General features: G+C 44.8%; 1 protein-coding gene across 2 annotated transcripts in view; it reads left to right on the top strand.

Annotated features, from left to right (window-relative positions):
• The first annotated feature begins 3,527 nt into the window (after positions 1 to 3,527).
• The window catches only part of FAM171A1 (family with sequence similarity 171 member A1), an 88,885-nt gene continuing 76,331 nt past the window's right edge, over positions 3,528 to 16,081 (top strand). For both annotated transcript variants that reach the window (XM_032695323.1, XM_032695320.1), the window contains exon 1: positions 3,528 to 3,946. In XM_032695323.1, coding sequence (XP_032551214.1) covers positions 3,853 to 3,946 — 94 coding nt within the window. In that variant the 5' untranslated portion in view covers positions 3,528 to 3,852. The remainder of the gene's footprint in view (positions 3,947 to 16,081) is intronic.

Here is a 16,081-nt window from a genome sequence, read left to right as displayed (position 1 = left end):
TACTGAGGAGTCCATAAATGGACACAGCACTCCAGGTTTGGTCTCAGCAGTGCTGAGTAGAGGAGAGGGATCACCTCCCTTGGCCTGCTGGCAATGCTTTGTCTAATGCAGCCCAGGATACCATTCACTGTCTTTGCTGCAAGGGCACACTGCTGGCTCATGCATGACCGGAGTCAGAGCTGAGCTCTCACTACAGCCTGACTTTGGTCATATTATTGTATTAATGTTATTTATTGACACCTCTCCTCTAGTGTTTACTCAGGCTGCAGTAAATTGTCTCCTTTTTTTTTTCTTTAAGGGTGTCTAGCCAGTGGGTGTCAGCAAACAAGGCATGAAAACGTGACCGGTGTATAACTGATATTTGCTTAAGTTTGAGGAGGATTTGAACCGAGCTCTGAGACATCAACTATCCCATGTGTCACAGGGAGTTTTCATCCAGGAATCAATGGCATTACCAGTATGTCAGTGTTAGATACTTCAGTGCTCACTGAAGCAAGGGAGAAAAGATCATTTCAAGAGAAGCTGTTTGGAGGAATAGCTCAGCTTCATTACATGAATGGGTGCATTTATGAGAGTGCTACCATACAATCATACAGATAAATTTAGCTTATTCAGGTAGGAGACAAGCCCTGTGGGCCCAGCATAGTCTGTAAGTATATCTAGTCTGAAATACAGAGTGATAATGCAGGGAGTGTGTGGCACAATATATAGCTTGTGTTTTCAAAATCTGCAGCCCAGAGGTACCTTGGGCTGCATCATAGGAAGTGTGATCAGGTGGTTGAGTGAGGGAGGTGATTCTGCCCTCTACTCCACTCTCATGAGACCCTGCCTGGAATACTGTGAACAGCTCTGGGGCCCCCAAATAAGGACATGGACCTGTTGGAGTGAGTCCAGAGGAAACCACAATGATTAGAGAGCTGAAGCATTTCTCCTATGAAGAAAGGCTGAGAGAGTTGGGGTTGTTCAAGCCTGGAGAAGAGAAAGCTCCAGGAAGACTTTATAGCAGCCTCTTGTACCTAAAGAAGGCCTATAAGAAAGCTGGACAGGGACTTTTTACAAGGGTCTGTAGTGATAGGACAAGGAGGAATGGCTTCAAATTGAAAGAGGGCAGGTTTAGATGAGATATTAGGATGAAATTCTTTATTATGAGGGTGATGGGACACTGGAACAGGTTGCCCAGTGAAGTTATGGATGTCCCATCCCTGGAAGTGTTCAAGGCTAAGTTTAATAGGGCTTTGAGCAACATGATCTTGTGAAAGTGTCCCTGTTCATGGCAGGGAGGTTGGAACTAGATGATTTTTAAGGTCCCTTCCCACCCAAACCATTCTATGACTTTGTCTTCGCTGTGCAATATCTCATTCCTTTTCCAGCCCAGTCATTAAATGTTATCCACTGATGTTGCAAGGACTGTTGTATCTGTACTTTTTTGGGGGGGAGTGGGGGGAGACATGAGGGAGGTGTGTGGTGTTTTGGTTGGTTGGTTTGTTGTTTTTTGGTGTGGTTTGGTTTTGGTGGTTTGGTTTTTTGTTTGTTTGTTTGTTTGTTTTTGTTGTTGTTTTGTTTTGGGGTTTTTTTGTTTTTTTTTTGTGGAAAGTATACAACTATATTCAGGAAAAGAATACAACTATATTCAGAAAAATGCATTTTCCTCTCTGTAACAAATTGCTCTTGCTTTTGTTATGGACAGAAATAGGTTTTATATAAATTTCTAGCTCTGTGCTCATCCTATTTATGCTAATTTAAGTTCATGCACGTCCAGAGAAAAGGAAACAGGTTCTCAAAAAACGATGCTATATGTGATTATTTGCCACATGGCCAACCTTCTTTCTTTAAGAAGGAGTTGCCTCAGTCACTAACAGCTCCTAAACTATGATTAATTTTCTTATAAATCCACTAGGCTCCTCAGGCCATGCTCCATACAAGATAACTGTTCAGACATGCCATGAATTTACAATATTGAAATCTTTGTTTATGACAAGCAGGAGTAAGATCACATGATCTGTATTCGCTCATTTGGTCTTCTCTGTGAACAGAATTGCCTTTTTGTACGTTGTTCTCTTATAGGACCTAACTTTACAAATAAGTCCTCCAAATTCTCAGGATACAAAGATAAAGTTGCTGTGTCTACATGGTATTTATCAACACTCAGAAAATGTATTTGAAAAACTAAACGGTAAAACCAAAGCGAAACATATTGTAATCAATCGTAGTGTCTCTAAAAAAATCCAGAAAATCAGTTTTAATACTTCTGGGGCACTAGAATTTCATAAAATTCATAAAAGGAACAACCTTGTGGTAGGTCATGGTATAGCTACTTTGGTCAAATATTGAAGTGACAAAAAAGTGTACTGCTTTCTAAAAATCAGTGTATAACACATTGCATTTTTATTGACAGATTTTATTTAAAAATAGATATTACAAATAAATCCTGAAGCTTTAAGACACCTTGGGGAGATTAAACCTGTAGGTATACAAACTTCAGACTTACAGGCAAACTGAAGCATTGTCAGTATTTGGGAACAGATCGTGGGAAATTCGTGAGCCAGTGAGGCAGAGGCTTTGCTTTGCACAGCTGTGTAAAGACTTGCCATAATAGCTGTCTGTAGCACCAATCTCTGTGCTGGAGGAAACATGAGGAGCGCCGGTTCTCCCTCCCTTAGGACACATAATGCTCAGCAGAGCCCGAGAAGGGAGGAGTGACGGCTGTGCCCTTGTGTTCAGCCCTCGCTGGCCTGGAGAAAAGCACTCCGAGCGATGCTTTTGTGGAAGGTGCAACACGGCAGTGAGGAAGCCCCAGGGAGCCTGTCCTGCCCTGGGCAGTGTCCGCAGCGCTGCCCCGGCCGTGCCCCGCACGGTGAGAGGCGGGAGCCGCCGTGCCCGATCTCAGCCCTCAACGCCACCGTTTCCAACCCAGAGTTCGCCGTTCCCGTGCAGTTTGCAATAGCATTTTTTAAACAATTTTGCGTTAAAACCAGTAGATGGGTGCATTTGCTGTTGCTTTGTGGTTGGTTGTTTCGTTGTGTTTTTAAAACCCGCTTTAAATACCACAGCAGCAGCAGTAGCGGGGGCCCCGGCCGGGGGTCACGCGTGGCCGTGGGGGACCCTGCGACCCTAGGCGTCCGAGCCGTGGGGGGGAGCGGAGCACCGCGCCCGCCTTCCCGCCTGTCCCTCCCGCTGGCTGCGGCGAGCGGGGCCGGCATCGCCGGGGAGGCCATTTTGCAGCCGTTCGAGGAGGGAGAGAGGGCGGCGGGCGCGGCCGGGCAGGACCCGGCCCCCCGCGGCAGGTAAGCGCGGCAGCACCTGGCGAAGGGCGGCCGGGCCGCGCGGCTGCCCCGGGCAGCTGCCAGGGCGGCCGGGCCGGGCCGGGCCGGGCCGGGGCTCGAGCCGCCGACTCCGGGCAGCCGCGACCCCGCGGCGGGGTAGGGCGGGGCGGGGCGCGGGCGGCAGGGGGCGCTGCGCCGCCGGCGCGAAGCGGGGCAGGGCAGGGGGTGCCGCGAAGGGTTAAGGGGCGGGCGGGGAGCCCGGGCTGCTCCCGCCGGGAGAGCGGGGGGATACACGGCGGGGAATTGAAGAATAAACTCAGGCGGACAGGCAGCGGAGCCGCGGAGTGCTCTCGCCTCCCCCTCCTTCCCCCGCCTCCGCCGCCCGCGGGGACAGCGCGGGACGCGGAGCCGGGGCGCAGCGGCGGGACGACAATGCAGCAGGCGGAGAAAGCAGGAGGGGCAGCGCACGGCAACATGGAGGGAGGCGCGGAGCGGGCCAGCCCCTGATGCGGCTCTTTCTCCTCCTCCTCCGGGCAGCGGCTCCGGCGGCGATTCCCTCCCTGGCGGCGGCTGGCGGCGGCGGGTGGAAATGAGCAGGTCGGCGGCGCTTCTCCTCTGCCTGCTGGGCTGCAACGTGTGGAAGGCGGTGACCAAAACCTTAGGGGCGCCCGAGGCGGCTCAAGGTCGGTGCGGGATGGGCGGCGGGACTGGTCCGCTTTGTGCGGCGGCCCCCAGGGCGGCGAGGGCTGCATTGTGCGGGGGCCGGACCGGGGGTACGGTGGGGAGGGGGGGGCGGCGGTGCAAGACCTCCCGGCTCTCACCGCCAGCCGCAGACCCGCAGCCCGGGGAGGCGACCGTAGCCCTACGGCTGGGGAGCTTTTGTTACCGGCAGGGGCAGAGGCTGCACTGGCCTTATTGTGCTGCCCCCTCCCACCCTCCGTCCCTCGGCGCCGCCGGAGCTGTTGCATTGCGTCCTTCTCCCTTGGTTTCCCCCTCCCCGCTGTGCCCGCTGCAGGGCCCGACGCGGCGGTGAGAGGCGGGCGAGGGGCAGCGGCGGCCGCAGGCCGTGCGGGGCCGCCGGGCTGGGGTTCGCCCCCCGCGCTGGGGTTCGGCCCCCGCGCTGGCGGCGCGGCTCGGCCCGCGGCCCCGGGACGTTTCCGGGCCTCGGCCGGGCCTTTTGTTCGGCGCGGTGGCTCCCGCCGGCCGGGCGGGGTCTGTCACGGCCGCCCCTGGGCAGCCGGGCAGAGACGCTCCCTGGCCGGGCAGGGTCGTCCTCTGCCCTCGCCCGAGCGTGGAGCAGAAGCCACAGCGAGTCCGTGCCCGAGGGGCCGCGGGGGCTCCCCCTCCACCTGGGGCAGCTCCTGGTGCTCCTGTGCTGGGCTCCGGGTCCTGCCCTGGGCTGCGCTGCCCCGACCCTCACCTGTGCCATGGAGCGGCAGCCCCTCGGCCGGCGAGGTGCACCTGCCCTCCAGCCCTCGGTCCTGTTGAAATTTGGCGAGGGGGGAGACACCCTCGTGCCCTGCTCATCCTCCACCTTGCGTTTGGTGGCAGGAGCGTACCCCCTCTGTCGGGCTCCTCCCGACGGACTCCGACAGGGATCTTGCGGCAGCATCGTGCCTGCCGGGACCGTGGGTATGTTAGGAAGCAGAAAACTTGTGTATGAGACGTGCTAGTGCATCCTTACCCGGTGGTCAATGTTGGCCTTGTGGCAGGTGTTGTCAAGTGTCTAAACGTGTCATCTGGGATGACCGATCATACGCCGGCTCAGCCTTCGTGGCAGCGGACTGGCAGCACCCTTCCCGCTGTGCTGGGGTGGGAGTGTACCATGCTAAGGGTAATGTCCTGTTTCCTCAAAGCTTTCCTGCCTCGCATGTCGGTAAGAATCAGTAAGCGATTCCTTGCTGCAAGAAGGAGAACATTAGAGGTAATCTTTTTTGGACTCTTTATTTTGGTGGTTGTGTTTATGGTACGCTGAGTAAAATCTAAGTGGGCCTGTGCTCTCATACAGAGTAGTCAAAAGGTAAAGATGTCTTGTAGGAAAACCTACCATGCTAGGCAGTCTAACATCAAATGTAATGTCAGACTCTGCCTTTTTTTTTTTTTAAAGGACAAAGCAATAGGAGTTTTGGATAAGAAGTACTAAACTATAACTCAAAGGCCACTAAACTCAGGATATACTGAGTGTATTGATAAGCCTACCAGAAAACCAGAGCTGTGTTTTTCCCATGAGGCTATCACTTCAGATACTAAGATAATATAAAAATCTATTGTAATTTCTGTATAATATGGAAGATCTCCTTCATGTATGCCATCGAAGTGGTGAGCTATTGGCAAAATTAGTGCCTTTCAACTGCCCTGTCGATTTCATCTTCTGTCGTCAAACTCAATTCAGATGGTGTGGAAAGGCTTGTCTCTGTAGCTGCTACATCTACATCAAGACTGATGGCTGATTATTTAAGTAATAGCAGCTATGTCAGTGAGTGGAGAACATTTTTATCTAAATAGAATGGTCTAATTTTATCTTCCATGTAAGAACATGTGAGTTTTCAGAGGTATTTTCATTTTCCAAAGCCCAATTACAAGCCTAATCTTTGGTCTTTGGACATGTACATTGGTAAAAGAGGATATGTATAACTGATCTCATATCAAAGTCTATTCTGCTCTCTAGTTACCAGCTACTTACTGTGAATCTCTTTTTGAAAGTTTATGTCATACCAGCTTGTAGCTTTGAGTAAGTTTCTGAATATCAGGTGTGAACACTTTCTGGGGAAAACAGTTTTAGCACCAGGTACATTCCCAATATGTATACACACAGCACAGAAGGGAAGTGCTAAATGGTTGTAAAACGTAAAACAACTGTTTTTCCCTCTTGCCTTTTTAGCACCCTGGTGATAGCTGCAGGTACAGGTGAAGGGCTATTGTGAAAGTTCAGGGATGTTTGCAGGTGACTGGCTTTCCCTTTGTGACTGGGAATATACTAGTTAAAAACCAAGGGATTGGAATAAAGCTGGATGTGAGAAAGCCAGAGGATGCCATTAGGGAATAATTGCTTCAGCTGCAATATTTATTGTTGGACAGTTTACATAAAACTAGGGTGGAGAACCCTCCTTGTGATGGAACAGATTAGATGAGATGCATTTAAGATGTTCAATGTCTACGTTAACAGACCAAATAAATAAGTCTTGGATTTGGAGCTATTTGAAGGGTAGGATTTGTAGTCAGTGTTCTGATTAAGGAAGGGATGAGGAGGGATGCTTTGCATCAAGTATTTCTCTCCTTCATTGCTCTCAGACGGATGTTCAGACAGTCCCAGCTTCAAATTCTCCTCAGCCAGACTGATTATGTAATTTGTGAATATGGAAAGTACTGGTAATTAAGCTCTGCACTTAGCACACTATTTAGAAAATTGAATGACTTTGGCACAACTGTTATCTTATTTGATTCATTATGCAGCTCTGTTGTGGCCTCTGAAGGTCACAAAGGTACCCTCTAACTTTCAGTACCTTGTTTTCTTTCATATGGTAAAATCCTCACAGCTGAGTTGTTAATTTTTGTTGGTGTTGGTGCTTAGAGCCCCAGCACAGAGGTCATTAGACATCCAGGAAGGCACACTTTAGGATTGGTAAGGCTTTCCCTCTGTAACTTCTCGCAAATACGTAAAACTTGACAAGTATTTCAGATAAGGAATAAATGATAGTTTTGAGGGGTTGGTTGGTTGGTTGGTTTTTTTAGTTGGTTTTTAATTGTTTTCTCAGGTATCCAGAGCTTAAACTTGTTTGAATGCTGAAATGAACGTGTAGCAATTTTAATTAAGAAACTCCAAGCCAACCCTTAAACTGCATTGCTGTTGACATTGGTGATTTGTCTGATGAGTACACAAAATACACAGTGCATGTTCTTCACATGAACAGTTTGCTTTTAAACTTAGGGAACCTTGGCAAATAGGAATTTAACAGTTCTATGAAGAGGTAGCACTAACCCAGGGATAATGTAAGCAAAATCAGTGTAATTTGAGAAGGGATTACATTTCTTCACTGCCTACAAACTTTGCTTCTCAGTAAAGATGAGGATCATTCATTTGTAGATACTGGGGAGCCTCTTTTAAGAGAAATCCTAGAATATTGTGTCATTGTGCAGAAATCTGGTATTACTTTTGTCTGCTGTGGTGGGTACTGGTTTTAACTCTTATCTTAATTGATCTTCCTATTTTATTAGTTAGAAGAAGTTATGAATAATAAAATAACATTTGAGTAATAAATAGCACCCAGCTCGAACACTAGTCTATTAGTAGATGAATATGCTCAGGATGTTCTACCATCACACTCCCAGAATGAGATAAGGCAGGTACTTTTTTCCCCAGTATGGTGGTGAATAAAAGTTCAGCTGTTGCTGCTTAGTCATAATTCATAATATCTCCTCCCTCTGTGTGCACAGAGGACAGGAGCATTGATGCTTGAGTGCTGCTGTTTGGAATTGCCTGCTTGCAAGCAGCCATTAGAGTACTTGACACTGTGGAAGCTAACTTCACAACCATTTCAGCTGGACATTCTGCAAGGCTTCTTTTCTGGACAGCACAGTAACAGCTGTGAGGAGGCCCTCAAGTTCTTGGCTTTTTTGTTTTTTAAAACCAGTTATCCCAACCTTGCAGTTTTAGCCATGATGATAGAGTTTAGATGATGCAGAAATGAAGTCTTTCCTCTTGCACTGCCGTATTGTCTCTGCAAATTACTAACGACCTTCAAATGCAAACGTTTATTTCATTGAGACCACAAATGGACTCATCAGAGTAGAAGCTAAATTGCTCTAAAGCAGTGCAGAAGACATTGCTTTATTTTAGTGGAACGCAGCTGCGATGGGCAGGGCACGTCTCAAGGATGAAGGACCACCGCCTTCCTAAGATCCTGCTCTATGGTGAACTTGCCACTGGCTGCCGCATGAGAGGAGCCCCGAAGAAAAGATACAAGGACTCCCTGAAACAACATCTCAGCCTTGGCCATATTGATCACCATAACTGGTCTACTCTGGCCTCAAATCGGGAGGCCTGGAGACACACCATCTATAATGCAGCTGTCTCCTTCGAGAACACACGCAGGATCACTCTCGAGGAAAAAAGGCAACGCAGAAAGAACCGTATCTTGCAAAATACACCATCTAAGGAGTCTTTCTGCTGCGCCTTTTGCAATCGGATATGTCTGTCACGTATTGGCCTCATAAGCCACCAACGTGCCTGTAGCAAAAGTGGATAGTGCCTTCCCAAATCTTCGTTCGCGAAGCCTAGCCATGATTTTAGTGGAGGAGCAAATTGTTTACTTAGTGCTAGATAGTATTGTAAAGTCCTAATGAGAATGAGGTATTTTTTGGTTTTATCAATTGTCAGATCCAGGTAAGCACTAGGTTTTCATTGGTTGGTTTGCTGGTTTTTTTTTTCTTGTTTACCTTGAACTGCTAATGCCTGTGAATGCCTAGTAACTGATTTCTCTCAGTCAGATGAACAAGTTACCTAGGTGATCTGAGGGTTTAAAACTGCAGTCTTTTTCTCCTAAACATTTGTGTTTACCCTTTCAGCTTGTGGTACCTTGCAGTAAGTGATTCAACTTACCTTAAATAATGCATGTATGGCAAATTCACAGGCTGGCTTTCCCTGTGGTCATTTGTCCACCTGCATCTTGAGGTGCTGTAAACTGCCATCTGTTACCTAACACAAAGGTTAAACTAACCTTTTTCCTTCCTCCTCACTTGTCTTTTTTTTTTAACCCCCATACTGATACCTCTTCCTGCTTGAGACTAGAACCCGGTTCATGAAATTTTAGTGACGGCTGCTTTCTGTGCCAACTTTTGGCCAGGTGAATGGTTTCAAATAGCACTCCTGTTTCTGCAGGAGGGGTTTCTGGTAGCAATAAAATGCAATTTTATCATTGTTAGTTGTAATTGTTAGTTTAACAGAAGCCTGGCTATATGTATTTGTGTGCTGGGGAGAAAGAAGGATTGTGCATTTAGATTTGTTGGAAAACTTTGGAAATCTCTAATGGTTTTGGTGCACGGAGGAACAGAAATGTCAATCTGCTTCCTGTTAGTACAAACTTCGGAGTAGTTTTTTACTCTTGTCTTCTGTTGGCCATGACTAGCCAGTCATGGTGCATGAAGAAAACCGAGAGGAAGATGCATGGCAAGAAAACTCAATGCATAGGTTTTGTCAGAATAGGTTTGTGCAGTACCTGGTAGCTTGGTGGTTCAGCTTTAATGGCATTTCTCAACAACCCTGCTTGAAGTCTGGCCATTGAATAGCAGTGTGGTTGTTTCTCTTCCACATTTCAAATCACTCTAGTACATTTGATCAATACATTGTTGCATATCTCAAGCGTATAATTTAGGGAGAGTTATTTTTCCAGTCAGCCAAAGGCAAACAAAGTAATCTCTAAAAAATACCTGCAACTTGAAATCAATGTGTGCGCTTTCAGTATTTCTATTGGTGTATACACTCATTACCTTATGCAAGCTGCATTTTTGTAAGATTAATTTTCCTTTGCTCCAGAATGTATCTGTTCTGCCTTCAGATATGAAAAAAGGCAACTTCTGAGAGAGCTGTTGCTTTGGTATTCTGCTTCTCCCACAGGTCTCAGTGGTTTTACCATTTACCTGCCAGGGAGCACAAATAAGGGAGGCAAGAAGCCTGTGTAAATTTGTTGTATTTTACTAGAACAAATCGGTTTAATAATACTAAGTATAATACACACTAATAATAAACACTAAAACATTTTGTTTTAGGAAATGACAAAGAGAACAGAGTGCTTTTTTTTTACTTCAGAAATTCCAGAAACATTTTCCTGAAAGCTGGTTTACATTAAGCTTTCAGTTAATGCAATGTCTGGCTTATTGTGCATGGGTAATAAGCATTACACACATGCTTTTTACAAATACTGTAAAAATATTTTAGTTTTATTAGAAACTGGAAAATACGTATGTATTTGTTAATATAGAGCCGTAAGAATGTGAGCATACTGTAATTTCTTGTTGCTTTTACTAAGTGCATTGAATCTTTCACTTTAAAATAGTAAGACAGTCACAGCTGACATAATGGCGAATCTGAGCCCTTGAAAGGAGTATTTAAGTATATTTCAACGTAGAGCGACATTTTCGTTTAATGTAAAATGCTGATGTTCTGACTCAGATATACCCATTCCACTCTTGCTAGCTTGGAGAGCAAGAGATCTTGAGATGAACTGAAGGAAAAATTTAATTTATATGCAGTATAGTCTCTAAATTTGGCTCCCTGCTACTTGAGGGATTGGGTGTATTTAAACAGAGCTGCTGTGGATATAAAGTATGTTTTGAATAGAAGCAGTTTCTGCAGGCAGCACACAAAAGTCCCTGGAAATCCAACACCGAAGCTGTCTTTTAGTTGTTCCTACTCTTAGTTATTGCAGTTCTGTGAGCTGTCACTGCCTGTGCCCTACTGTGGAGGCATACTAGGGAGTGAAATCCTGTCTTTATTCATTATTTGTACACCTCGTGCACTGGGAGGTGCAGCCTCCCTGTCATTGTGAGTAGAAATCTGCACCATGGAAAACTCTCTTCTGCTGTAGTTGCTCTTCAGATGGGGAGGCAAGAGCACATAACAGTAGAATGGACACCACATAAGCCTTACTGGAACTGGGGAGACTTGTAGGGGCCACCCTCAGCCTCTCTGCCCTGTAGGAACCTGACTTTGAAGGAGGCACGGTGCAACTGCAGTCAGCAGAGAGGAAATGGAGCATGGGGGGAAGCCAAGGGGAAGGAAGTAGCAGCATCCTTTTGACTTGGGGACAGCAAAGGAGCTCAATCCAATAAGGTGCAAAATACTTCAAGTTTAGTTCTAGCTGCAGGAGTGCTGAGAGCTGCTGTACTGTGTGGTAGGTGTAAGTAATACAATAGCAATTTTTAACAGTAAAAGGAGAGCTTGCCTTGACAGTCAGTGAATGCTGAGATAAATAAGAGGTAGAGGCAGAAAGTACTCCTGTTTTGTAAAAGGAAACGGTGCCCTTTCTTCTTCCTGCAGTAATTAACAGAGGTGATAGTAGTGTTGGGTGCTCCCTCTTATTTCATCCCACTTTTGTGATTGTCATGACTGAAAACAGAGTGTCTTTCATCCTTTATAAGCAAGGGCACATATTAATACTGCAACAAATATTTCTCAAATGATTTAGTGAGACTTGGTAAGAAAACAGCACCATATTAAGGTAAATGCTGCATTTGTACTGCTGGTGGGAGGAAATTAATGTATCAGCAGTTTTATCCAGCCCTCTTGTTCTTCACTATACCGTGAACAGTTGTGCAAAGTGAAAGGTTAAGATCCAAACATGTCATCTCTGTGTGTACTTGCTATGTGGATGTAAGATTCCTCACACGGGGATATGTGATTGTCATCCAGGGTAGGAGGTGTCTCATCTGACTTGGGTGTCTGCAGCGTCTGCATTTTAGCAAGTCACCCACGGTCCTTTTACAGACGTGAATGTCTAATCTTCTCAGCTAATGGAACTGAGTATCATTCCTGTAACCTGGAGTAAGTACATTTGGTAAGAGGAATCCTGCTGTGTGAATCCCTACTGATGAGCATGGCAGCCTATACAACACTGTTTGTGCCCTCATTTAGTCAGATGAATCCTCCCTCAGATACTGTAACTGAAAGTTTCATGAGGTCGGTGTTGCCCTCTGGCTTGGCCTTGAGCTACGGAATATATACAATATAATAAACTGTGTAAAGGAACACACTCTTGGATTACCTAGCTGGGTTATCTTGTGTTTCTCAAGGTTCAAACAAGAGTTATTGTCTATTTACATTTCTAAACCATTTGTCTTTGTAGCATTATGTTTATTATGCTTATTATTATGCCTGCGTGTTTCATTCCCAGGAGTAAATAAACAAAAAGAAATCTTTAGAAACAAATATGGAGGCTTGCAGAGTTGTTTGGACTTGTCTACGTGTTTTTGCTGTGCTTTTAATTAGTTTTGTATTCCCAAGGGTTGATTTATTTTGGATTAAACTGCATTGTTACTCTCACCTTTATCTGTTTTCTCTTACTGGCATCAATGTGGTAAACCAGATCAAGGAAATTATCCAACTGAAAACTGCTGTATGTACCAGTTCTTTCTTCACCTGGATGATTTCCCTGGTTGGATCAATCAGAATTATACAAATGCTATTGCTGGTGCAGAAGAAAGGGCTGAGAGGAGGTGGTAAAGGAAAATAGGGACTTCATGGCAGCAGTGCCCGTGAATGCGTAATTAAATTTTTTTGTAGAACTAGAACATAATATGTAAGGTACAATATTTAGCAAGTCACTGTTTTAAAAGTTACTGCTTAAAGGAAATGGCTATTGTCTGAAAACAAGATAGCACCTCATTGCTCGAAGTAAAAGCATAAAGAATTTCTTAAAAACTAATTTACCTACAGTAGACAAAAAATGCACTGTAGCAGTTAATGCTGGCAGACCTGCACCTGAGTCCTGCCAGATGATTTAAGACTCTTTCAGTTACAACTGTCTATGTCTCTGTCAGAATACGTTTTTGTCCCTGCCTGGGATATTCCACTTTGTACCCTTCATGGAAATTTAAACAGAGTTTCATCCACAGTTTCAACTCAAGTGAACTGTGACATGCAGTGCTCATGAGTGTTTCTCCCATTTGCAGGGTAACAGATGGGTTAGTACCTGGATGTTCTGAATGGCTTGAGAGAGAATGATGTATTTTGGCCCATTTGAATGCCAAAGAAATGTGGTGGAGCAGTAGAGGCACTTAGAATAGCCTTCTGGTAAAGTAACTTTTGCCAGCTAGCCATCAACATATGATTTGGTGTAATTAGCACATGAGGCCTCATAGTGTCTAGTCACTCCTCTGATCTCTGTCAGCTGGAGAGATTCCCACGTTCCTGCAGATAATTGCCTTGCTTTCCTTAGTCACTGCACTTCTGCAGTGATGTCTCTTAGATTGGAGTGTCTGCTGCGAAATAAGAACTTTTCGTTCCTAATCCTACCCTTCCTCCTTCTGTCCTTGTGTTGGCCCTCTCCTGTCCTGAAAGACTTGTACTGCTTTTGCTGATGACAGGCAGGAGAGCCTGCTAGGGACTGCTCATGGCCTTTTCTTGTTTGTGTTTGAGTTGGGCAAGCATTGCTAGGGAAATAAATGGATCCAGGAGCTCTGGAGACAGGACTGATGGTGTGCAGGCGTTGAGGCAGACAAGGGCAGGAGGGGATAAACTTGTGCAGGCATTGAATTGTGTTTGCAGGATGGGAGACATCAGCTCAAGATGGGAGCAACAGCTGCTTGCTTTACTTCCCTCTGAGTCGTGCTCCTGGCAAGTTCTGGAACCTGCTGAGTAGCATGCTGACCTGGGCAAATATTACAGTAATTAAAAAAGCTACTTGTGCTAACAACATTGACAGACACAGTGAAAACCAGCAATATACTTGCTCTTTTAGCTTTACTGCTAGTACCCAGAATATTCTTGCAACTCAGCTTATTTCAGCATGTGCTGTTGCATTTGAGGTCCTGGCAAATAAGTTAGAACCAGTCTCTAGGTTCATGATATATGATTTACAGGACCCATGAACGCAGATGTTTGAAAGGAGAGCTGTAGTTTTTTTGTTCTTTGGTGTACCTGTGTGTGGGACTGTTACTTTTTCCCTACTGTAAAAACTTTAATTTGAAGACTCTCATTTTCTTCAAAGGTTAAAATTTCCTTTGGTCTTATAAGATAGTTATTTCATTATTTAGTATACTGCTAGTTAAAACTTTTTAGAGGGAACTATGGCATTAGACTTACTTAATGTAGGTATTGACGTTAGCAGGTTGCATGAAAATTAAAGATACGCTTTCTTCAAGTAGCCTGAAGCAGTAGGAGTAAGAACTTCTGATGGGATGAATTTCCAGTTTACTTATTGCTGTAAGCTGTTGAGTTATAACTGCAGCAGGCTTTGGAATATTAAACTAGTAAAAGTACTTTAAAAATCAGATGTTAAAGGAAAAGAACCTGATGTACTAAAATTCTTGTCGAAAACTATTAGTTTTTCTAGACATTTGATAAGGCTTCCATCTTTAGTTCAGCTTTGAATATCTACTCTGTGAAGCTTTACGTCAGCAAAAACTACTTGACGTTCTTTAGCTATGTTCAGAATCTTGATGGAGATGTTGTTTTAATTAGTAATTTTACCTATGAGTATGTAATTAATCTTTCAGTGATTCTTGGGGGGTTTTCTTTCATTTGTTTTTTTTTGTTGGTTTTTTTAAGGTGTGGTTTACTATTGCTGTTGAAAGAGCTGAGTGAGCCCTCTCTGCAGATGTTGTCATTAGAAAAGGGATCCAAGTAGTGTCATGTCACAAGCTGACTTTCTATGCACAGAAAAATATCCCTGGGTTTTGAGGGGTGAGAGTCTAGGTAACTGAACAGAGCAGTTTTTGTGGTGGTGTCCTAGAAGGGTAATGTTTATTCCCGTGTGCAAGTTAACGCATGCTTTTAAGAATATGCTGTATTTTAATAAATTCTTTTGTGGTGAAGAAAAATCCAAAAAGAGTATATATAAGCTCTCGAGATCAAACTCATAAATAAGTGATAGCCCTGTAGGTTCCTTCAGAGCAATAGAGAATCTTTGCTTACCATGGATGATTGCACATAAACAAAGATGCATTTTAATATCTAATTCATTCAGGTATCAAGTCTTGCATGAGTTAGCTGCTCAGAATGATCAAGAGTCATCTTCCCTTACCCCTAGCCTAACTGCATGTGGGAAAATGTTACAGGTAAAATTCTTATGGCCAAACTCCCTCAGATGTTTCTTCAGTCCAGGTGCTCTGTGTGCTTGTGGTGATGTTAGCGTTTCCAAGGAGGAATATATTGAATGGGAGGAAAAGCAAATGCTCAGCAGTGTTCCCTGACCATGATGCTGACATGGGGTAGAAAATCTCATTGCCTCACTGCTACTTCATGCAGTTCTGTCTACTGCTATAAGGTTAACAGATACTAAGCATATACTCTAAATAGTCTGTCCTGAAAGAGTTTCACTACATCTGGAGCTGGCTGTAAACAAATGGTATCTGACAGTATCAGGTTGCAGATCATTGCTTACTTTCTGGTGTGTCTTTGTGGAGACAGTAAAGTGCAGCCTTGGTTACTCCAAATGTTGTTAAAATTCCAAACAGCTTTTAACAGCCCAAAGGCTTTGAAGGAGGTGGGTATGTTTGCCAACAGGAATAGCACTTTCTCTTGCTAAGTTGCATCTTTAAGTTATTCTTATAGCCTCTTAAGTGTATAATAAAAGCTAGAATTAATAAAAGAGCGTATCTTCCTTGGAGAAGAAACACTCATTGCTTGCTGTCTAGTCACAGGATGAGGAAGATATGTCTTGTGCAGAAAATAAAGTCAGGAGTAAAGAGAAAGTGCGGTGACCATGATAATCCATTGTCTAGGTCAGGACTGGGAAGTAAATCAAGCCCACACAACAGTTGGGTCTTAATTCATGCCATTTTTACTTTAACAATTAGGGAACTTTTAGTGAATTTACCGATACTCAGTAATGGAGTTTCTACTTGGACCCTTGTGAAATACTTTTCAGATTTATTTACCTTCTTCTTGCAGTTCCACACGTTTCTTCATTGCACTTGCATGAGTGTAAAGGGTAAAACCATATAGCTGCCTGGCAGTGGGCAGCACAGTGGTGTGTCATCTGTCTGGGCTTGCTTTCAGCCTCCTGGGGAGGCAGGCAGCTCCCACCTGCTGCACTGATGTTCAAATTTGAGGTTTTTTTTTTGTGTAAGTACATACACACCCACTTGCCCTCAGAATGAAT

This window comes from Chiroxiphia lanceolata, chromosome 1 (assembly GCF_009829145.1).
Source record: "Chiroxiphia lanceolata isolate bChiLan1 chromosome 1, bChiLan1.pri, whole genome shotgun sequence".
NCBI classification, from domain to species: Eukaryota; Metazoa; Chordata; class Aves; order Passeriformes; family Pipridae; genus Chiroxiphia; species Chiroxiphia lanceolata.
This window is presented reverse-complemented; position numbering and strand designations above follow the sequence as displayed.